Below are 21,539 nucleotides of genomic sequence, written 5' to 3' on the forward strand. Positions count from 1 at the left end.
CCAGCAGCTTCCCTTCTCTGCTGTGTCTGCACTCACTGTTTGTACTGATGCCTTTTTACCCAGGGCAGGGGCTTTGCAGCACAGCTGGGCCTGACATACCTAATCAGCAGAAGTTCCTTCAGTCTTCTTGAAATCAGACCTCCAACTCCCTATGCTGTCTAGGAGGTGAAAGTTCTTGTGATTCCAGCTAAGGCTACCTCAGAACCCAGTTAGCCCCAGGGTTCTTGCACTTGCTGTTTTTGTGGAGCTAGCTTGGAGGTGTTTATACTTCACACAGGTCAAACCCCAAGTCTTCTTATAGTCCTAGGAGGGGACTATGTTCTACCCCAAGTCTGATTTATTTTTCCTTAATCTATGTTTGCTCTGAAGTGCAATTTTCTTTTGTTTGTGGGACAAATCTGAAGAGCTTGAAATTTTCTGACCTACTCTGCCATGTTCCCAGAATCCTTCTGTTCATCATTTCTTATAGAACAATATTTCATTACTTTCCTATACTATAACTTATTCAGCATAAATTGCCCCAAATGATGGGCATCCACTCATTTTCCAATTCTTTACCACCTCAAAAGGAACTGCTACAAAGATTTTTGCACATGTGAGTCCTTTTCAATATTTTAAGATCTCTATGGGATACAGACCCAGTATTGTGACTGAGGGATCAAGGGTATACACAGTTGGGTATAGTACCAAATTGCTTTCCAGAATGAGTGAATTAGTTCTCTCTCTCTGTCTCTTTTTTTTTTTAATTAATTTTATAATTATAACTTTTTTTTTTTGACAATACATATGCATGGAAAATTTCTTACAACATTATCCTTTGCACTCACTTCTATTCCAAATTTCCCACCCCCCTCCTTCCCTTCACCTCCTCCCCTAGATGGCAGGCATTCCCATACATGTTAAATATGTTATAGTATATCCTAGATACAATATATATGTGCAGAACCGAATTTTTTTGTTGTTGTTACACAGGAAGAATTGGATTCAGAAGGTAAAAATAATCTGGGAATTGCAAACAGTTTTCACTCATTTCCCAGTGTTTCTTCCCTAGGTGTAGCTGATTCTGTCCATCATTGATCAATTGGATCTGAATTAGATCTCTTTGTTGAAGATACCGAGTAGATTAGTTCTCAACCCCATCAACAATGTGTCCCATTTTTCTGTTTCCCCTCCAACATTCATCATTATTTTTTCCTGTCATCTTAGCCAATCTGAGAGGTGTGAAGTTGTGCCTCAGAGTTGTTTTAATTTTAACTTCTCTAATCAATAGTAATTTAGAGCATTTTTTTCATGACTATAGATGCAAAAGCACTCTTTTCTAGACTGTCAGTCTTCTAGAAAACACTTTTTTCTAGATTGCTGGTCTAGAAAGCACTTCTTCCCTGCCCAGGAGGGGACAGCTATAGAAACACACACACTCATATACACATTCAAATACATACACATACATAAATATCTATGATCATCTCCATAATTCATATATGCATTCATAAATATATCTGTGTGCAACTGTAGTATGTGTATTTTTCTTTCATTTCTTTTAAGATGGATATCTTCCTTTATAAGTCTAAATGTTTCCATTTTTTTTCTAACTTCACCAACTCATTTCCTACACCACAGCAATATTCCACCCTCATACTGTCTAGTTATTTTAAACTGTATAATATCAATTAATGTGGCTAACATATAGTGCAGTTTTCCTATTTTTCTCTTTTGAGTAACTCTATTTTAGCTTGGACTTTGAGACTATGATTACTACCCCTGGTGGTTTTTTTTAATGTAATAAATTCCACTCATGATCTTTATATTATATTTGTCTGTATTTCTTATTTCCTATCTCTCCTGACTTCTCTGATTTATGCCTACCTGCTATCTTGCCCTCCTATAACTTAATCGATGTCTTAAGCTTTTTTCACTTGGGATGGGTATACAAAGTATTTGCTGATAACAAATCATAAATAAATATTTAAAAAACAATTCTTTGGTATACATATAATTGTACCATTTATTAAAGACAAAAGCAATTTGCATATTAATGAGATGGATGTGCTTTTTAATTTTTATATAAAGAATCAAATCCTGACAGAATATTTGATACTGCAAGACATAGAACAGACATCTTTAACTGTAACTAAATTTTTCATAATCCCCCCCTCACAGCTAAAGAAACTTTGACTTAATCTTCCACTTCTCCAAAGATCATACCTTTATCCTCTCCTCCCTAACCTTTCCCCTTGCTGTCATGTTTTTAATCTGAATTTTAAAAACTTTTCTAGTCTTCCAAATATATATTTTGTTCCCTCTTTATCCCATTAAGCTACACAACCTTCTGTATCTTACCTCTTATTCTTTTTTTTTTTTAAATAAATTTGGACTTTTATTTCTTCTAAACATGTTGTTCTTTTTAACCCAGATTTTACATGAGGTAGAATTCCCTCTAAAAATTTCTCCCTTATCCTGTCCTCCCTTATAGCCTTAATTCTTTCTGAATTGAAAAGACTTTTATGCCTTTCTAAATATATGTATTAGTTCTCCTTAATTCGTTCCCAATAAGAATAGGAACCAGAACTACCAGTCCTCTCCCACTTAATTCCTCTGTGTCAATTCTTCCTCTAGCACCTCATTTATATAAAATAATTATTCTTCTTAGCTTTTCCTACATGATTTTTCTTTTTAGGATTACATTCTATTCAGCTCTACTCCAATTTGTCTTTCAAACTACCCAATTACTAATGACAATCTTAGACATATGGTTTATACGTATAAAAAACAAGTTTGTTTTTACTGAGTCCCTTGTAATTAGTCTTTGATATTTACCTCATATCTCTCTTAGATCTTTTATGTCAAATTTTCTATCGGGTTCAGGTCTTTCTGCAACAAAATCCTGAAAGTCTGGCAATTCACTGAAGTGCCATTTTTTTTTTTTTTTTTTTTTTTTGTCTTCAGGATTATCCTTAACTTTGCTGGGTTTGATATTTTTGGCTGCAACCTCACCCTCCCTTGTCTTTTGCTCTCCAATATATAGTGTTCTAAACCTGCATAATGTAGCTACTGCTAGATCTTGTGTGATTCAAATTGTGACTATACCATATTTGAATGTTTTTGTTTTTTTTTCTTGTTGCTTGTAATATTTTCTCCTTGTCCCGGGAGTTTTAGAATTTGACTATGATATTCCTGTAAGTTTTCCTTGTAGGATTTCTTTCAGGTGTTGATTGGTGGATTTATTTTTTTTTCTACTGTTAGTTTTTCTTCTCACTCTAACACTTCATGTCAATTTTCTTCAATTATTTCTTGTATTATTATATAAAGATTTTTTAACTGTAGCTTTTAGTAGTCTAATTATTCTTATGTTTTCTCTTCTTGATCTATTCTCCACCTCAATTGGTTTTTTATGAGATGTTTCACATTTCCTTCTATTTTTTCATTCTTATATTTTGTTTTATTATTTCTTGGTCTCTTACAAACTTTGCTGGCTTCCCCTTGCCCAATTCTAATTTCTAAGGAGTTTTCTTCTTTAAGATTCTAGAGGTTCATTTCTAGTTGGTTGAGTTTCTTTGTATAATTTTCTTTTTTTATTGGATTTAAAAAAATTTTTTTCCTTAATCTGTCTCATTTAATTTTTTAAGTCTTTTGAGTTCTATAAATTTTCTTTGGGGCTGGTAACCATTTAACATTATCCTTTTGGGTAGAAGACTCTTTTTTTGTTTCAACAGCTTCCCCTGAAGATGAACCTTGATTTTTCTACTCCCATAATAGCTTTCTATAAGGTTGGATTGTTTTACCTTTGCTTGTATTTTTTTTTTTTTTTAATTTATAGTAACTTGTTATTGTAATCACCTCTAGGTTTGGGGTAGGGAGGATGATGATTCTGGCCTTAGGTTCTATTTCAGTTATTCCCTTTGATCTGGAACCAAAACCAAGAACTCTGCCTTCCTATAAGTGCCCACAGCCAGCAACATTCCTGCCCCACTGCTTCTGAATTCATCATGAAGCAGGTGGTGCTTCCTTTAAGAAAGTGCATTTGTGATTCCTTTCAGATTCCCTCCTGGCTGATGCATTATCAGTCCAGGATGCCAGGACCTTTGATTCACAAAATCCTGGTCAAAAGCATCCCTTTGAATTCTAATAGGACATCCGGGATTGTCCCAGCCCCCATGGGATCAGAACCAACTTGGGACTCCACCCACGGGCCCCCTTTAGCTAAATCTCTCATTATAAAAAGAGCCAAACTAAAACTCTCTCTTTGCAGAGGTTCCAAATATGCCATCTATACCATGCTTGGCATCCCAAGGGCCTCTGCCCACTGGAATATGTTTCCAGTGCTATCCTCTCTTTACCCTCACCTAGTTCCCTAACTAGACTTTAACCTTACTTCCAATCCCCATAATGAACCTCTTTTGTTAATCTAGGTTTTCGGGTCTGTATATTCCTTTACAGGGAACTTCTGCGCTGCCAGAGGGGGGTTCCCCAAAACTCCCTATCCTTGCGCCGAATCCCAATAGCGTGCAAGGGAGCCAAACTTACCCTGAACCCCAAACCTGCCATTAGATATCATTTAACTTTCTGACCACCAGAAACCCTAATTTAATTTGGGCTCCCCAAATCTAAACCTCATCAATCAGGCATGTGCTGGTTTCTTCTTGCCCAGGACTGCATTTCAACAGCCTGATGTCCTTTATCAACATAAATTCCTCAATCTTCCCCACTCAGAAACCCAACTCCATATTTTCTGGAAAGCAAAAATTTCTGTAGCTAGGGTCAAGGCTATCTCCCAACCCAATTAGCCCCTGTGAGGTAAACTGTGTCCCCTTGATCTTTGGGAGGGTGGACCTGGGTCAGAGAACCCCTAAAATCTCAATCTTCTCAACTTTTGGGAGGGGCCCCACCCTCCTGTTCATAGGGGAAACTCCCAGATGATCTCCACCTACAATTCAATTGGAAAGCTTGGCAAGGGGCATAATCACCACTCTTTATTGAGTTGAAAATTTGTCCCTCAAATTCATCTAGAAATCTCTCCCTAGCTCTAAGCCACAAAAACCCAATATAATCAAAGGCTGAAACCCCAAACCTTTGCTAAAAATCCTAATTGGATTTAGTCCACTGAGTTGTTTCTTCTCCATGTAAAACTATCTTTGCTAAAAACCTTTGTTAATCCCTGCCTGTCATCAAGGGGAGGGAGTAGAGGGAGGGAGGGGATAATTTGGAAAAATGAATACAAGGGATAATGTTATTTTAAAAAAAAAAATTACTCATGCATATATACTGTGAAAAAAATTAAAATTAAAAAAAATGCAAAAATAAAAAAATAAAAAAACCCTTTGTTAATCCCTTTGAAATTAGCCCTGTGGGAAGTTATTTCTCAGCGTAATAAAACCCATTTTTGCCACAAACCTCGCCTACATTTGATATAAATTGTGTCCCCTTTAATCTTTGTAGGGGACCTGAAATTATATCCCCTTTTAATCTGTGAAAGACAGGTGATTGGTGGTCTCAAACTCTCCCAACCTTTTAGGAGGGGCCACACCCTTCTGTTCACAAGGGAAATTCCCAAAATAAATAATCTCTTTTCAACTGACTAGGCCTGGGGCATATCTCATTCAATTTTGAATTGAATAGAAACCTCAAGCCTCAGATGGCTAATAAAAGACAACTCTGAACTCCCAATCTTTGCAGATGGCCTAAACAGGACCTTGCCCACTGCAGAAGATATTCTCTTCTCAGAGTAAGTAACCCACCTTTGCTTATTACCTGCCCACTATGAAGGATGACTTCCTAGCAAGCTGTCTTCTTAGAGGAAATAAAATAGGACCTATAACTCCGACCAGAGGGGATCTCCCACCCCAATTCTAGCTCCTCATCACATTCATTCAGGATTGTGAATTCTTTTGCAAAGCCTGCAACATCAGCCAGGGGATCTCTCAACATTCATTTCTCACACATCAATACTAGATCTGGCCATATTTGCTGTTTCAATGGAGCTAGCCTGGAGATATCTACACTTCACAGGCCAAATCTCTGTCCTGGTCCTGATTATGTAAACTGAGAGAGATCTTTTTGGGAAAATATGATGTAACTTAAGTAGGAGGGAAACTGTTCCCTTTACTGAAGCTGTATTCCTGAAGAGGGGACCCCGAAACTCTAAAAATCCTTGAAGGAGAAAATCTCCTTCAACTCTGCCTCAGTGAGGGACCCCACCCCAAGGGACAAACAGTTTCACCCTTGTTATCTGGGTGGGGTCGGCTCAGTCCAGAAACTAACTGAATTCAATTCAAATTCCAACTCAAGAGGAAACACAGCAATGAGCCAACTTTTTCATCTAAAGCTCCCATTATAAAAAAAAGCCAAACTAAAATCCTCTCTTGGCAGAGGTTCCAAACATGCCAGCTATGCCATGATTGGCATCCCAAGGAGCTTCTGTCTACTGGAATACTCTTTCCAGTGCCACACTCTCTTTATCCTCACTTATTTCCTAACGAGACTTTATTCCTGTCAGGATTTCTAACCTTACTTCCAATCCCCATAATAAACCTTTTATCAGTCTGGTTTTCAAGTCTGTAAATTATTTTACAGAGAACCTCCATGCCACCAGAAGGGAGTTTCCCAAAACTCCCTATCCTTGTACTGAATCCCAAGGGGGTGCAGGGGAGCCAAACCTCTCCATTTGATTCCCTGAACCCCGAACCTGCCACTAGACCTTATCATTAAACTCCCTGACCACCAGGAACCCTAATCTCATTTTGGTTCCCTGACCAGGAACCCAAAAAAACTAGGCATCATTTGGCAATGGAATGGAACCCCAAAACTCTCAACATTCAGAACCACGTGGGGTTTTGAGCTGTTGGAGCAGTACTCTCCTAGAGAGCGTTAACTCCAGACAAGGTAAAAGATCTTTTTTCTTTCCCTATTCTGTAACGAATGTAGACACACAAGAGATGCTGCAAGAATTTGGGAAAACTAAAAGCTTTTACCTTTCCACAATCTAGAATCACCTCGGCCTCTAAAAATCCTTCCTTGAGCAGAGATACTTGGCTAGAGGAAACTCTCTTGGCCCAACCCCTCCAAAGACAAAGGACCTTCCTTTGCATTTTAAGGCACTCCTAAAGCCCTGCCCTCAGGCAGGAACTTCAAGACACAAGAGGAAGTGTCTCTTTAACACCCTCCCCCCCAAATCAAGGAGATACAAGGAGACTTCCTCTTGGGGGTCTAAGGACATCACTCTCTTTGATCTGTCCTAGGGAGATAAATGAAGAAACTTAAAAGAAACCATGCTTAAGTCCTTCTCCCACTCCACTCCTATCCTGTCCCCTTATTGGGGTACTATACAGGGGGGAGATTGGGGGCTCAATCTTATCTTCTCAAATCTCTAGAAAAGTTTTTCAAGTTTACCAACAATTTGGACAAGCAAACCCCTAAGTGGAGTAAGATATGGTGAAGAACTTACAAATTAAGTACATATTGATCAGACACAGTTAACTAGTGAATCAGACCTATAGGCCCCAGTCACGTGATTTTTAGATAAGGCCTAGGCTGCATTCCATTGTCCAAAGAAGGAGTGGCCAAGAGGCTGTATATCACCTTGTCTGATGTATTCCACTGACCAAATAGGGGAGTACAGACTTATGTGACCAATCACAACACATGGAGGATGGGATTTTGGAAGTTCTTTGTCTGAAATGTATAAAAGCTGTGAACATTTTCAAGGGAGTGGCTCTCTCCTGCTGTGAATTTAGCTCACAGACCAGGATAGGGTCCACTTCTCGAGATTCTAATAAATTCTGCTTTTCTATGAGTGATCTCTGAGTACTCATTTTTGGACAGGATTTTCTATCCCTCACACCCCTCCCTTCCCAGACCCTTTGCCTGTCTTTTAAAGGAGCTGCAGCTTCCAACACTCAGGAAGCATGCTTGTGTCATACATTTTAAAACGGGACTTGGTTTCCCAGATTTCTATCTATCCTGCCTTAGAGCAGTGCTTCCTGTCCCAGCCTTTTAAAGACAGGGGATTCCAAATTGCTCTTGATTTTTTTTGTTTTTGTTTTTTTTCTTTTCCTACCCTCAGAGCACTTGCTTAAAGTACCATTTCCTCAGCTGCTTATGGAGAGATGAATAGCCTAGCTGTAGAAGAAGGCTATGTCCTTTCTCTCACTTTCCTACTCAACTTTACAGGTGGGAACTTTTAGCTCCTAATTTTCTCAGTCTCAAGAACTTTTGCTCTTAGCATATTCTCTCCTCTTTTTCTGGATTGGCATTCTATGCCCCTGCCAACAATTAAAGGTTTCTTTTCTAAGCTCCAACCCTAGCCAGATTGAAGCTTCAAGAAAGACCTTTGGAATGATGGCTGGGGAATAAAATTTCAAAGTAAATTAAATTGTTAAGAGAGTGAAGATAGCTTCTTTCTTTCTTTCTTTTCTCTTCTTATTCTCTGACTGCAGAGGGAAAATGAGGAGTTAGAGGGAGAGACTGAAACTATTTGAAAACTCCTTAACCACTTTCAATTTGGTGAACACCTTTAAAGGAAAGAGGTCTTTCCTGTTGCCTTTTCTTTAGCTTGCAGAATTCCCTTGTGGGGATTCCTGTAGTGCTTCTCTCTAGACTTGTTCTCTATTCTATAGCTGGTCCCTGACAAATTCTCCCTTGCTCTGTTGTGTCACAATTCTGCCCCAGTTTCTCTGGCATTACAGCTCAAGGGGCATTTTGGGTTTTTTTTTCCCTTCTGTAGAGAAGGCCGAGGGGCTATAGCATCTGGATACTGTCTAGAGTCAGGCGAGGAGCTACTGAATGAATGGAGAACACTAAAGCTTTTTTTTCCTGGAAGTCAAAGATTTCAGTCTTTCTAAGTGACCACTGATTTGGTGACTGTTCAAGAGATTTTTTTCCAGTAAGCCACCACCCAACCCTTTCTATAGCAAGGTGGGACAGCTCAACACCCTGGGGGCGTGGCTGATGCTGTCAGGAGCTTCTAAGCTCAGCAGAGTTGTTCCATAAGGATGCTTATGGCAAAACTCCTGCGAATTGACAAAAATTAAGATTTCTGTCATATCTTTCTTTCTCTGGGGGATGCCTATAGAAAATGGAAAAGCTATAGAATTGGGAAAGCTTGGAACCTGTTTCCCTATCCCTAAAGACTCACCTTTAGGCTGTCTCTTAATGCAGACACTCATTCTGCTTAAAAAAAATACCTCAACCTCAAATTGTGAACTCTTGATTAGATTAGCTGAAAGGGCCAATCTCTCTCCACCCACCAACTCTCAGGAGCCCTAGAAGGAGCTTTCTTTGCATCTTAAAAGTGTACTCTTAAAGTGCCCTTTTTTTCCCCTTTCAAATCCTGGGACTGCCCTCAGGCAGAAGAGGCTGTGTGATTGTCTCTGTTGATTTCCCAAAACTCCCTACCCTTGTGCTGAATCCCAAGGGGGTTTAGGGGTGCCTAACCTCTCTATTTGGTTCCCTGAAACCCGAACCTGCCACTAAACCTCATCATTTAACTCCCTGACCACCAGAAATCCTAATCTCATTTTGGTTCCATAAATCTAGACCTCATCATTTGGTTTCCTGACAAAAGGAAACCCCAAAACCTAAACTTCATCAGGCTCTCTGGCCAGGTCCCCCCATAGTCATGATTCAGTCTAAACTATACTCCTCCCTCCTCATCCTACTGATTTTTCTTCTCAAAGTAAAGAGAAAGCAAGTGAAGGAAGAAGAAAAAGATCATTGCAGTCATCTAGAGAAAAAAAAAGTTTCTGTGCACAAGGAAAAAAAGACTGAAAAACTCAGTTAAGGTCAATCATTGATCCCAGTTTATTCTGGACAGGGACTGGGTCTGCCGCTTCCCCCACTTCCATTACACAAACATGAAAAGATCTCAGGTAAGAAGAAGGAAGCATCTGCATGTCTGAAAGAATAGAAGAATAGACCAAAAAAAGGAAGAGAGAAACAAGAGATAAGAACCTATGAGAAAAGACTTCAAGACAAAAAGTCCAGGAAATAATAAGAGAATCAAAGCTGTATTTAAATGCAGGTGAATCAAAAGAGAAACTCAAACACAGAATGGGGGAGAAAGAGTGAAAAATCAAAGCAAGGTAAGAACACAATGCTATTGAAAGGAAAATGAACCAAAATTTCCTCATCAAAAAAGAGAATTCTACAGAGACCCCAGAAATTACTGAACAATAAACAGTAACTATCTTGTGTCAACAAAAACTTTTGTTTGTGTCAAGTACTATTAAATATTAGAGAGGCAGAGAAACACAAAATAAATCCTGCTTTTAAGCTTACAGTCAGGAAGGGGCAACAAGCAAACATTTACCTATACACAAGATACATACATGAAAAATTGGAAATTAAAAATATAAAGCAGAGTGACTAGGAAAGGCTTCTTACAGAAAGTAGGATTTGAGTTGAATTTGGAAGAAATTCAGAAAATCCAGAAGGAAATAAGGACTTCTAGATATGGTGGACAATCAGTGAAACTGAGTTAGGAAATCAGAATGTCTTGTGAAAGGAACAAAGAGGACAGTGGCACTGGATCTCAGAGTATACGAAATATAATATGGCCTGAGGAAAAGCTGAGGGATGAAGATATCATAGTGAGAATGAAAAAGAGCTAAGAGTTATAAGGCAAAGAGAAAATGAAAAAGTACAATCAGGTAAAGGAATTTCAAAGAATTCACATATAAGTGGAACATACTTGTGTGAATTTATTTGACATTAAAAAAAAAACAGGCTTTTCAACCAAAGGTTATACTCACTTCAATACTACAACCAGTTCCTCCTTGGTGGTGAGAAACAGATACAAAATAGAATTTCTTCTTTTTTAATTACCTCTTGAAGGATGAAGTTAATATTTAAACACACCAAGAAAATGTTAAGTTGCTCTGTGACTGATAGAGGGCTCTATGAGATGTGAAAATAACTAACATACTCCAAAAATTAATATATTTTACCAATGTACCAGCCTTATAATCTGCATCTGATCACACCTATTTCTCCTTTCTATCAAGAAAGCATATGATACTTAGGATATTATGACAGGATTATGAGATCTGTTTTGTCTCAATTGATCTTTGTCCAAACACTACCCACTATGCTTTCCTACCTCCCCTTCTCTCCCCCTGGCTCAAAGAGCTTGTAATATGATTCTATAACTTTTCAAATTACAATGTTTCTCCATTTCCCGCCCTTTTACTCATTATATTCCTTATGAATAAAGTATAACTTTACAAAATTCTATTCTGCTTATGGGGCTCATCCCAAGGCTCATGAAGTCAAGTTTTCTTATGTATTAGGATTAGTAGACTATGTTGCTTATCAGTTATATACTATGCATTTGTGCAGGCAATGGAGAACATGGGTTTTATTGCCTTTTATTCTTAGATTTATTTTTTTAATACTCTGTAAATTCTGAATCTCTCAACTATATATAGCAGTGGTGAAAATGAAGATTTCTGATAGGTCACAGCAAGACTCCAAAGAAAATATGATGAACCCAAGCATGAACTGTATCCTACTCTTCCCAGAATATCCAATTATCTTGTTTCTCATATAACCACACCTCTCTTTATCCTCCAATACTCAATCACTCTATTCCCTACACAACTTTCCCCTATGCATACTGCAAACCTCCATCCTTCTGAGCCTCTAAATCATAAATAAATTGTCAGCTGCGGTCACAATAGCAGAGACCATTTGGAAAATTCCTAAGGCAAATACCAATGTAAAGTGGACTCCAAGTTTTAGGGTAATGACCAGTAAGAACCCTATGGATCCCCTTTTTGTTGTGGGAAGTACAAAAGTCACTCAAGATGAAGAGGCATAGAAGGATTGCAAAAGTTTACAAATTTCGTTGGATGAAATTTCTCCAAAAACTTATCCCTCTTCTATCCTCTTCTCTCCATCTCCTTATTCACACCTATCCTAGCCCCATTCAGACTCTCATATCTCACACTGGCTTTCTAATCAACAGCCTTCTAAATGGTCACTCTGACATTTCTTCCCTTTTCAAATCGATTAGTTTGGTTGGCTTTCTGCCTCAAATCTCCTCCCCTAGTCCAATCCATTCTCTATAGTTGTCAAAGTGATCTTCTTAAAGCACAAATCTGGCCAAGGCACAATCCCTATTCAATAAAATTCAGTAGCTCACTATTATCTCTCAGATCAAATATAAAATCCTATACCTGGCTTTTAAAAGCCCTTCATAAACTGGTCCTTTCTGACATTTTCCCCTTCACCTCACATAACCGGTCTACTGCCAAATCCTACCAAACCCTACCCTTACTCTATAATCCAGTAACATTGACCCACTTGTTCCTTGCACAAGATGCTCCATTTCCCAACTCTGCCTGTCTCTTTTGCCATTTCATCTCTCTCTCTCTCTTTTTCTCTCCTGGCTTCCCTTGTCTTCTTGTGTCAGGTAAAATCCCTCCTTCTACAAGAAGCTTATCCTGGTCTCCCTGAATAATAGGATCTTACCATTGTGATTATCTACAATTTCTCTTATGTATTTCTTGTCTGGACACTGAATATTATCTTTCTGTTAAGACTGTGAGCTCCTTGAGGTCATTTCTTTATAAACCCCAGTAACTTGTAACCCGGCAATGTTAGGCACTTATTAACTTTACTTAATATCTCCCACACACCTCAGTTATGTCTAGGAGACATGTCATGGGAAATTCTTAACAGATCAAAAATAGTTACTCTATCTTAGTTAATCTTCAGCAGTGAGGACACTATTCACCAAAAACAAATCTGATTTGTTCCTCCATGTAAATGTCTATAAACTACCTGAAAACAGCTGGTAAAACCTCCCTAAATCACCTCTAGACTAAGTACTCCATTTCTCTCAATCAATGAAGTACACAGCATTAATTAAAGGCCTCTCAGAATCCTTCCTGCTCTCCAGTTTATCAATATTTGAAGTTTATCATTAATCCTTCCTAAACTTTTCAGTCTCTCAAAACTAGAACTTTTCCCCCCAAATTATCTTTCGTTTTATAATATACTGTATGTGAATAGTTTTTAGATTGTGAGCATTCTGAAAGCCGGAACTGTTTTTTGCCTTTTTTTTTTGCATCACCATTGTGCTAAGCATTGTGCTAACATCAGATTATGTTAAATAAAGTTCATCTTATTATTATTATTACTATTATATTAATTATGGCTTGTCTGTTTATCATCAACCAAAAGAAGAAACTTTTGTATTAAGTCTGGTTTACTGTAATCCTTTTGCTTACATGTTGTGATTTAACAGTTTTCTTAGAAGTATAGTTGCTTAATAAAGTCTTGTAAGCTTTCTTGTGAAGAATGAAACATTTTCTTCTTCTGTTCTTCAAACTACTACAAAGATTTTGGCTTCTCCGCTCTAAGATAACAGCAGCTCTTATTAAGAATTATTCTCCAGATTATTAGCTTCCAAGATGATAATCATTACCTCCCAAATGTCACTAACCAAATATCATCTTTATTTTAATTATAGGAATCAGTTCATCATAAGATTTATTGCCTTCACCCACACTTTTTAAAAGTCTCTTACATTTGACTATTATTAGTAAGGAAAGAATGTCCCACAACCTAGATTGCTCATGTGCTCTGGCTGGTCAATTAGAACTTAGAAAAGATTGTCCATAAACTCAGGCACACATTATTCAGATAATCCATATTTGTAAATCTTCAAGAATCAACAAGTCTTGAAGAGTAAGAAGCCTCACTGATAAAGATTATGATTAGAAGAATTTTTCCCCAATATAATCAGGCGTAATCCAGACTCAAATTCCAATGCCACTAAAGATATCCTGTAACCCTCATGCAGAAATGGGAACTTATGTTGGTGTGAAAAAGGACTGAATAGGAAGAGAAATTTTAGAAGTCAAAGGAGAATACACTTCATCTAGAAGTACCTAAGGAGGCTACGAGAAACAATGGGACTGTAAGCATTCATTATTCTTTTGAGATTTTACTGGCTATCTTTCACCTCAGCAAAAATTTAACAATTCTCATAAATATCTCCAAAATACAGAGTTCTTTTTTCATTTTTAGTAGTACAGGAAGTAATAATTATGACAACAATTATTCATTTTGAAAGCTGCTAAAAATTAAAGAATGGAAAGCAGAGAGAGGCCTCTCCAATCCTTGCATTATTCCAACAAACCTAGAACAAGGTTTAATGATCACTTATAAGAGACTTAAGCAACTATTTTCAACATCTTTTGCTAAATTATGACTTTAGATAGTCAAGCATTTTAATTTAGCATAATAAAGTAAATTTTTTTTCTAGTTTTCTTATTTTTTAACACTTAAAAGTTTAGATTTCCAAAAGCTATTCTTCCTGCATCAGTCAGTTCAGTTAATCCCATATTCTCCTATGTCCTTCATAACCTTTGTTTCCTCAATCAAGCCTTTCACTTCAATCCCATCTTCTTCAGGTTTTTGTTTCATCTATTATCTCCTCTCCCAAGTTTCTCTGAATTCTTTATATTCATCATTTCAAATAAATCAATAAGCATTTGTTAAATGCCTTCTATGTGTCAAGCACTGTACTAAGCCCTATAGTTCCAAAAAGCAGGTGAAAATATGAATGCCTTCAATAAGTTTATGTTCTACTAGGAGGAACAAAATGTAGGCAGATAAACACAAAACATATACCAAGTAAAATCAAAGTAATTTAGAGGCTAACAGGAGATTCCATAAACTGTAAAATCTCTTCCAGGAGGTGATAATAGAATTAATTAGAAAAAGAAATGCTAGGAAGAAAAAGTATACATTCCAGCCAGGAATGATAGAATGGTATCATAAAACACAATGATAAACATGATATAATATTTATGAAAGAGCAAGTTTATTTTGATTCGACTCAAAAGAGCATCATTATGGAAAGTAAATTTAAATATTGTTAAGTAAAATATCATTTCTGATATTTAAAATATTATAATAAGTAATATTGGAAAGAAAATTAATATTTCCTTAAGAAGTAACCTCAAATAATTAAAATACTTATCATATAAAGTGTTTATAAAACACAGCTATCTTATCAATATTTAAACACACACATTACTTGGGAAACAAAAATTATGATAAAATTGATTTGCATAACTACTAAAATAACCTTGGCTTCCATCTGCTACAGTAACAAATATATCTATAACTCTAGAAAGCAGAAACTAACAAGTGACTTAGGAGTTCTTAAGATTTGTTTTAAATGGAAATACATATCCAAGAATTGAATATTCACCACAAAACTAAAAATTCTGCTCAGATACTAAAAAGAAAGCTTTTATAAGAGCCTATAAGATAAAATAATGGCAAGTTTAATATATTCAATCATTAATTTTCATAACACTAAAGGTAATCAGCTGAATTTTAACAAAATTCTTTATGCAGAATATATTGTGATAAATTCATAATTGAAGAGAATAATGAGTAACATGACAGATTCTTCAAAATACAAAAAATATTTTTAAAAAAAAACTACCTTGCAATTCTGTAGCAGTCGAATAAGATGTTCAAAGCAATTACTGTTAAGGAAAATAGCCTGTAGAACAGGCCTATCGGTACAATCTAGCATGGCTGTGATGGTATCTGTTGAAAGAAAAACAAAATTAATCATGTAACAAAAGATTTAAAATGTTTTTTAGGTATTTACTTAAATTGCTCATGTAATAGTCACAAAAATTTCTCAGGTGAAAGTGAAGCATATGCTCATAAAGAATGGCAGATTTAGGGCAGCTAAAGTAGCTCAGTGGATTGAACACCAGCATGGAAGTCAGGAGGACCTGAGTTCAAATCTAATTCAGACACTTAACACTTCCTAGCTGTGTAACTCTAGGCAAGTCACTTAACCCCAATCGCCTCATAAAAAAAAAAGTCAGATTCCATTTTCTTTCCTTTTTAATCTGATTTTTCTTGTGCAACAAGAGAATTGTATAAATATGTTTACATATTTTGGATTTAGCATATATTAACACGTATAAAATATATTGGATTGCTTGCCATCTAGGGGAGAGGGTGAGGGGAAGGAAGGGAAAATCTGAAACATAAGATTTAAAAAAGGATTGCACTCTTTATGGGGCTACATAGTCAACTTATGTTAAGATGTTACTAGAGAATCTGGCTTATGAAACTTTAATCCTTAGTGCCTGGAAAGCTACAGCAAGAACATATTTAGAACCTGGACAAAACTTGTTGTGACTTTCGGAATATAGTGAAGTATGTAGGATTCAAGCCCAACAAAGTAGTCAAACTGGAGTTAATATACAAATCATCTTTGACCAACTAGCCAGTAAAGGTTAGTATGCAAACACTTCAGTATAGATTAATTACCCTTTGATAGCATATGAGCAAATTGCTGCTGCTATCAAAGCATGGGGCTCCCTTCCAGGAAAAGATGGAGCGGAAGCCTTCACAAAAATAGAGCAAGATCCAAAGGAACCCTTTGCTGATTTCATAGACTGTCTGCAGACAGGTGTCATACAAACAATTGGAGAAAATGCAGCTACAAGAATTATGATAAGACAAATGGCTAAGGAAAATGCTAATGCGGTTTGTATAAGAATTATATGGGTACTACACAAGGATGCTCCTTTAGAGAAGATCATAAGACGCTGTGCCACAGTGGGCACAAATGCCTTTTATACCCAGACTATGATGCAGAACATGGGAAGACGGGATCCCTCTTGGCAAGGGACTTCCAGAGAGACTTGTCAATGCTTTCAGTATGGTATAGTAGAGCATCTGAAAACTCAATGCAGGCAAAGAGATAAAGTGAGAAAACATGATGGGAGAACAAGATCCAAAACCTTAGGTCCAAAATGCAACAAGGGTTTCCATGGGCCTCAGCATGTAGACTGACCCAGGGAAATGAGAGGTGGGGCCCAGCTCTAAAATCTCAAACAAAAAACAGGTGGGATATGATGGCAGCCAAAGTACACCCAGAGAGTCTTTAGAAGTTCAGGATTCTGATATGATCAATCAGCTGAGAAACAATTTGATAAGAAAGGGATTACATGATCAATCAGTAGAAAAGCAAACAGATGGGAGAAAGGGATTACAATTGGGGAGAATACAGGCTTTTTTAAACAGAAGGGCAGTGTCCAGTGAGAGCAACTCCAATATAATTGCCAGGTGATGAGGAGAGATCCAGAAAATGGGAAATAGAAGGAACCAGATAGGTTACCTGCTTGGGAGGAAAGGGTTTGCTTGTATCTCTACAAATGGAGAAGGAATCAGATGGGTCCCAACAAACACCTTGAGAGAAGCAGAAAAAGAGAAAAACCTCGAAACAAAGAAGACCTAAGAAACACCTGACACTGAAAGAGCATGGCTGATAATAAGACTGTTACAGAATTTCAAAACCAGCAGGAATCATTGGATTCCCTGAGATGAAAAATTCTTGCTAAGACTGTTGCAGAACTTCAAAATCTGCAGGAATTATTGGATTCCTTGATAGATGATGACTACTGCAGGACTTCAAAACCTGCAGGAATTATTGGATTTCCTGATACATGAAATAATGGACAATAGATTGCCTTTGGACTATTTCTAGGACTTTTGGACATGTATAATTCCTCATGTTGATTCAGGTTGTTTGTTTATAATACCTCCCATGTTAATGGATTTATGTACACCTGTTTCAAGTGAGACCCTTCAGAAACCTGCTAATCTGGTTTTATTCCCCATTTTCCTTTGGTTTTCATCTCCCTTCCTGAGATGTCAGGGAGGGTGTAATCACCTCCTTTTTGGTGTTTTTACCCCTTTTTTGAGGTGTAATCACCTCCTTTTTTGGGGTTCTCACCTCCTTGAGAAGCCAGGGAAGGTGTGACCACCTTATGTTCTAAAACAAAAGAAAGCAGGAAATGTCATGGGCCAGAACTCTGATGAAACAAGGACTCTTAAAAGGTGCTAAGTCAGTGGAATTGATAAAGACAATGGTTGTCTAGTTTAGCATGGTGCTTAACAGTTCTCTAGTCCAGTACATGTACTTAGTACTTAATATAATTCTACAAGATTCACACCTATGCTAATGTAATTATAATAGAGCACATAAACTGGGGCAAAAAATAGCCAGAGAAAGAGCCAGAGACAGACTCAGAAGGGACACAGAGCCATTTGGCTCATTCACTTCAGCTCACATCACCATGGTGGCAAGCTCTCTTCCTTCACTTCTTCTCTGAAACCCTACTTCTCCACAACCTCTGGAAGGCCTTCTAAGAAAGCTAGCCCGGTCCCTAGGCAAGGAAACTAGATTGTGAAGGAGATAAGAAAGTATTTGGAGTTTAACACCAGGTTATTCTCCTGATGATTACTCAACTGAAATGAAGGCTATCCAAGACCTCCAGAAAACCACCAAGAACATTACATCTTCTAGTAGAAGTAATGATGAAAATACCATTTCTGTTCCCCTGTGACCTTCAGTTTGCTTCATAGTACTTCATAATATCTAGAACAGGGGTGGGGAACGCCTGTCCCACAGGGTATATAAGATGTGCAAAATCATTTGCTAAGGCAACCATAAGTGGTGATGGGCTAAAAGCTAGGTATAAATTTCCATTTCTTGAATTCTATAAGTTGATAAGTTGATTTTGCTTGGCCAGTGAATGATGTTATAAATATCCAAATAGCCTTTGGCAGAAAAAAAGTTTCCTCACTCCTGATCTAGAAGGTTCTTAGTGGGTTCCTTCTTTTGATATTATTTGCCCTGTGATTTGTCCACAAATCACAAGTGTCTGATAGTTATTAAGTTTGAATCTTAGGAACCTCTATACTCCAAAAATTTAAGCATTTGCAATTTCATCATTGTGGATACGCTTAACAGTGAGAATTATAAACTCCCTATAACTTAGTAGACCACTTTCAAGAGATATTTTGGACAAAAAAATTCACAATTCCAAAGGCAATCTGGTAATATGTCAATATAAATTCAGATATACATACTAGGAATAACAATAGTTATTAAAGTTTTACATAAATTTATACATCAGAATTTTTAAAAAGTGATAAATTGGGGCAGCCAGGTATACAATGGATAGAGCACCAGCCCTGAAGTCAGGAGGTCCTGACTTCAAATCTGCCCTTAGACACTTGACACTTCCCAGCTATGTGACCCACCTGTGCAAATTACTTAACCCCAATTGACTCAGCAAAAAACAAAACAAAAGAATAACAGATTAGAACAGAAGGCTAGCTTCCTAACAAAAGACCACAGAATACAGATTTTGCTTTACAAAGAAAAAGTTGGCTGTCAGAAATTGAAAGCAGCAGTTGAACAAGGATACACTTCTATTATGCATTCATATTCTAATTTGCAAATTTACATTTGTGTACAAACTCTGAGAAGTGATTTTATGAAGTACTTCTCTTAATAACAATACAGTACATGGCCAATAGTATAAATAGCTTGATGATTATTGAATAAATGAAAAAATTCCAGATTTTATATATCCTAACAGCTTAGTAAACAGAAAAGCAATATTAATGTGAAATAAGTATTTGTCATTTTAAAACAAGATGTGAGTGGAATGTAAGAAAAATGGAAGTTAAGCCTGCCATAAGTCAACAAGAAAAGACTATAGTTCTTATATATTAGTTGTTTTCTTTTATTCTATATTTTGACATTAATTGTAGTTTTTCTGATTATCAGATAAGGAAGTAGAAGCCCAGAGAGGTGAAAGGAGAGGGAGATCATTTCACTTGCAAAAGGTCAAGGAGATAACACACGGAAGTCTGAAAGAGAATCTCAAGTTTCTTAAATCCTATGCTCTTTCTACTAGTCAAAAAAATTTGGATTCCAGGCTTCAAGTGACAATCTCACATTCTCCTGCCTAAGCTCCATTTTCTTGCAAGTAGAAAAAGGGTAAAACAGAATGCACTGGACTATATTATGTTTAAAGAATAATATTAAATGTGTATAAGTATTTCATATATTATATATTATTATATATATATTTCATATATTATTTCAGTTCAAAAGATTATGGCATTAACTCATAAAATTATTTTATCTTTTTTCATAACATCAAAATTATTTCCTTCTTTCACATATACTTTTCTATGTGTAATTAATGAATAAAGAAACTAGTTTTTATTGCATGAAGAGAGTTGAGTTTTTATGCTACTGTCCATATTCAAAGGAAAATTTCTAATATATCCAAGTTGCTAATATTGCCTATCATGTCACTGAATTTAGAAGAAAAGAAGAAATATACTATGAAAGATGTAACAAAATAAAAAGAGAAACTCATTCTAACACTCACTTAACATTTGGATCTGTAGTGAAATGAACCGGTTCTCCCACTGTCTGGATTTCTCATGAGGAGGCAATGCAGAGTGGTCCGAGTTCAGTAACTTGAAGTAATTCTCCAAAATGGTACTGGTATCCACTTGACGCTGGTCTGAGCTGCTAATCAAGAGGATGTGTACCACTTCTGTCAGGCATTTAAGAGTTAATTCTGCCTTCTTACTCACTTCCTCAGGATCTCGATCATCCCAGGAATCACAATCTGCCAAAACTCGAAGAAGGACTTCCATAGTAGCTGGTGAAATTGCTTGGAGAGCATTCCTCTGAAACCCACAAGACAACGATCAAATATTAATATAAAATTATTTTGCCTTTTACACTTAAAATACTATCTTTTTTTTTTTTTTTTCATTTTTATGAGCTCTACCACTTAAGCCCAGGGATTTGCATTCGTCTATTGAATATTGGAATTAAATTTTCTCAAGACAATTCCTCAAAGGAGCCAAAAGGTTCAAAGTCTTTCCTCCTACTAGCATTCAGATAAGCTTAATTCTGTAAATGGCTTTTGTTTGAAAAGGCAGGCTCTAATATTTTCTGAGGCATGAATAAAACATTGCCTAATTTATCAACATCTCTTGGTTCTAATGTTGTTCATACCTTCCTATTTGTTTCTATGTGGCTCTCTCAGTCTTTCTAGTTTCTGATTTTTAATTGAACATTGAATCAAGTTATTCAGTAACTTTGCCTAACCAAATGGCTCTGATTCACAACTCCGGACCTTGCTATATGTGCATTAACAATCATGACCCAACTATCTCCTAGACTTACTTCCCCCTCCAAGCCTTTGTCAAAGCACCTCAAACCCCTAGCTAGCTACTTCTCCAAAAACTGGTGTTAAAGAAATATAAGCAATATAATTATCATTGAAATCACATGAATAGATGGTAATTAATATTGTGAACTATGTGCTCAAAAATTACAAGTATTTCTTCTCAGTACCACTATATATATATCAATTGATTCTGCTTTATCATCTGCCAAGGAAGTTAACAACAACTTTGATGTAGAAGCTAGGGCTCCATGTTCAATTAAAAAAAAAAAAATTATTAAGCACCTAATTCATGCAGACACTATAATAGCCTTTATACATGTAACATAAGCTCTAGCTTTTTAAATATTTTCCTCACCTGTCCACCAGTTACAATAGCTCCAAAGAGATGTAACAGGCAACATTTGAGGCTTTCTTTGAGATGTTCACTTTCCTGGAAACACTCTACAAATAAAATAGAGAAATAGGTTTATATTTAACAATGTATTT

At 36.7% G+C, this 21,539-nt stretch overlaps 1 protein-coding gene across 1 annotated transcript in view; it reads right to left on the reverse strand.

Annotated features, from left to right (window-relative positions):
• The window catches only part of NBEAL1 (neurobeachin like 1), a 186,418-nt gene that overhangs the window by 108,408 nt on the left and 56,471 nt on the right, over positions 1–21,539 (reverse strand). The window contains exons 8-10 of the mRNA XM_074299004.1: positions 21,409–21,494; positions 20,238–20,544; positions 15,461–15,567 (exon numbers count right to left, since the gene is read on the reverse strand). Coding sequence (XP_074155105.1) covers positions 15,461–15,567; positions 20,238–20,544; positions 21,409–21,494 — 500 coding nt within the window. The remainder of the gene's footprint in view (positions 1–15,460; positions 15,568–20,237; positions 20,545–21,408; positions 21,495–21,539) is intronic.

The sequence above is a fragment of the Sminthopsis crassicaudata genome, chromosome 3 (genome assembly GCF_048593235.1).
Source record: "Sminthopsis crassicaudata isolate SCR6 chromosome 3, ASM4859323v1, whole genome shotgun sequence".
NCBI classification, from domain to species: domain Eukaryota; kingdom Metazoa; phylum Chordata; class Mammalia; order Dasyuromorphia; family Dasyuridae; genus Sminthopsis; species Sminthopsis crassicaudata.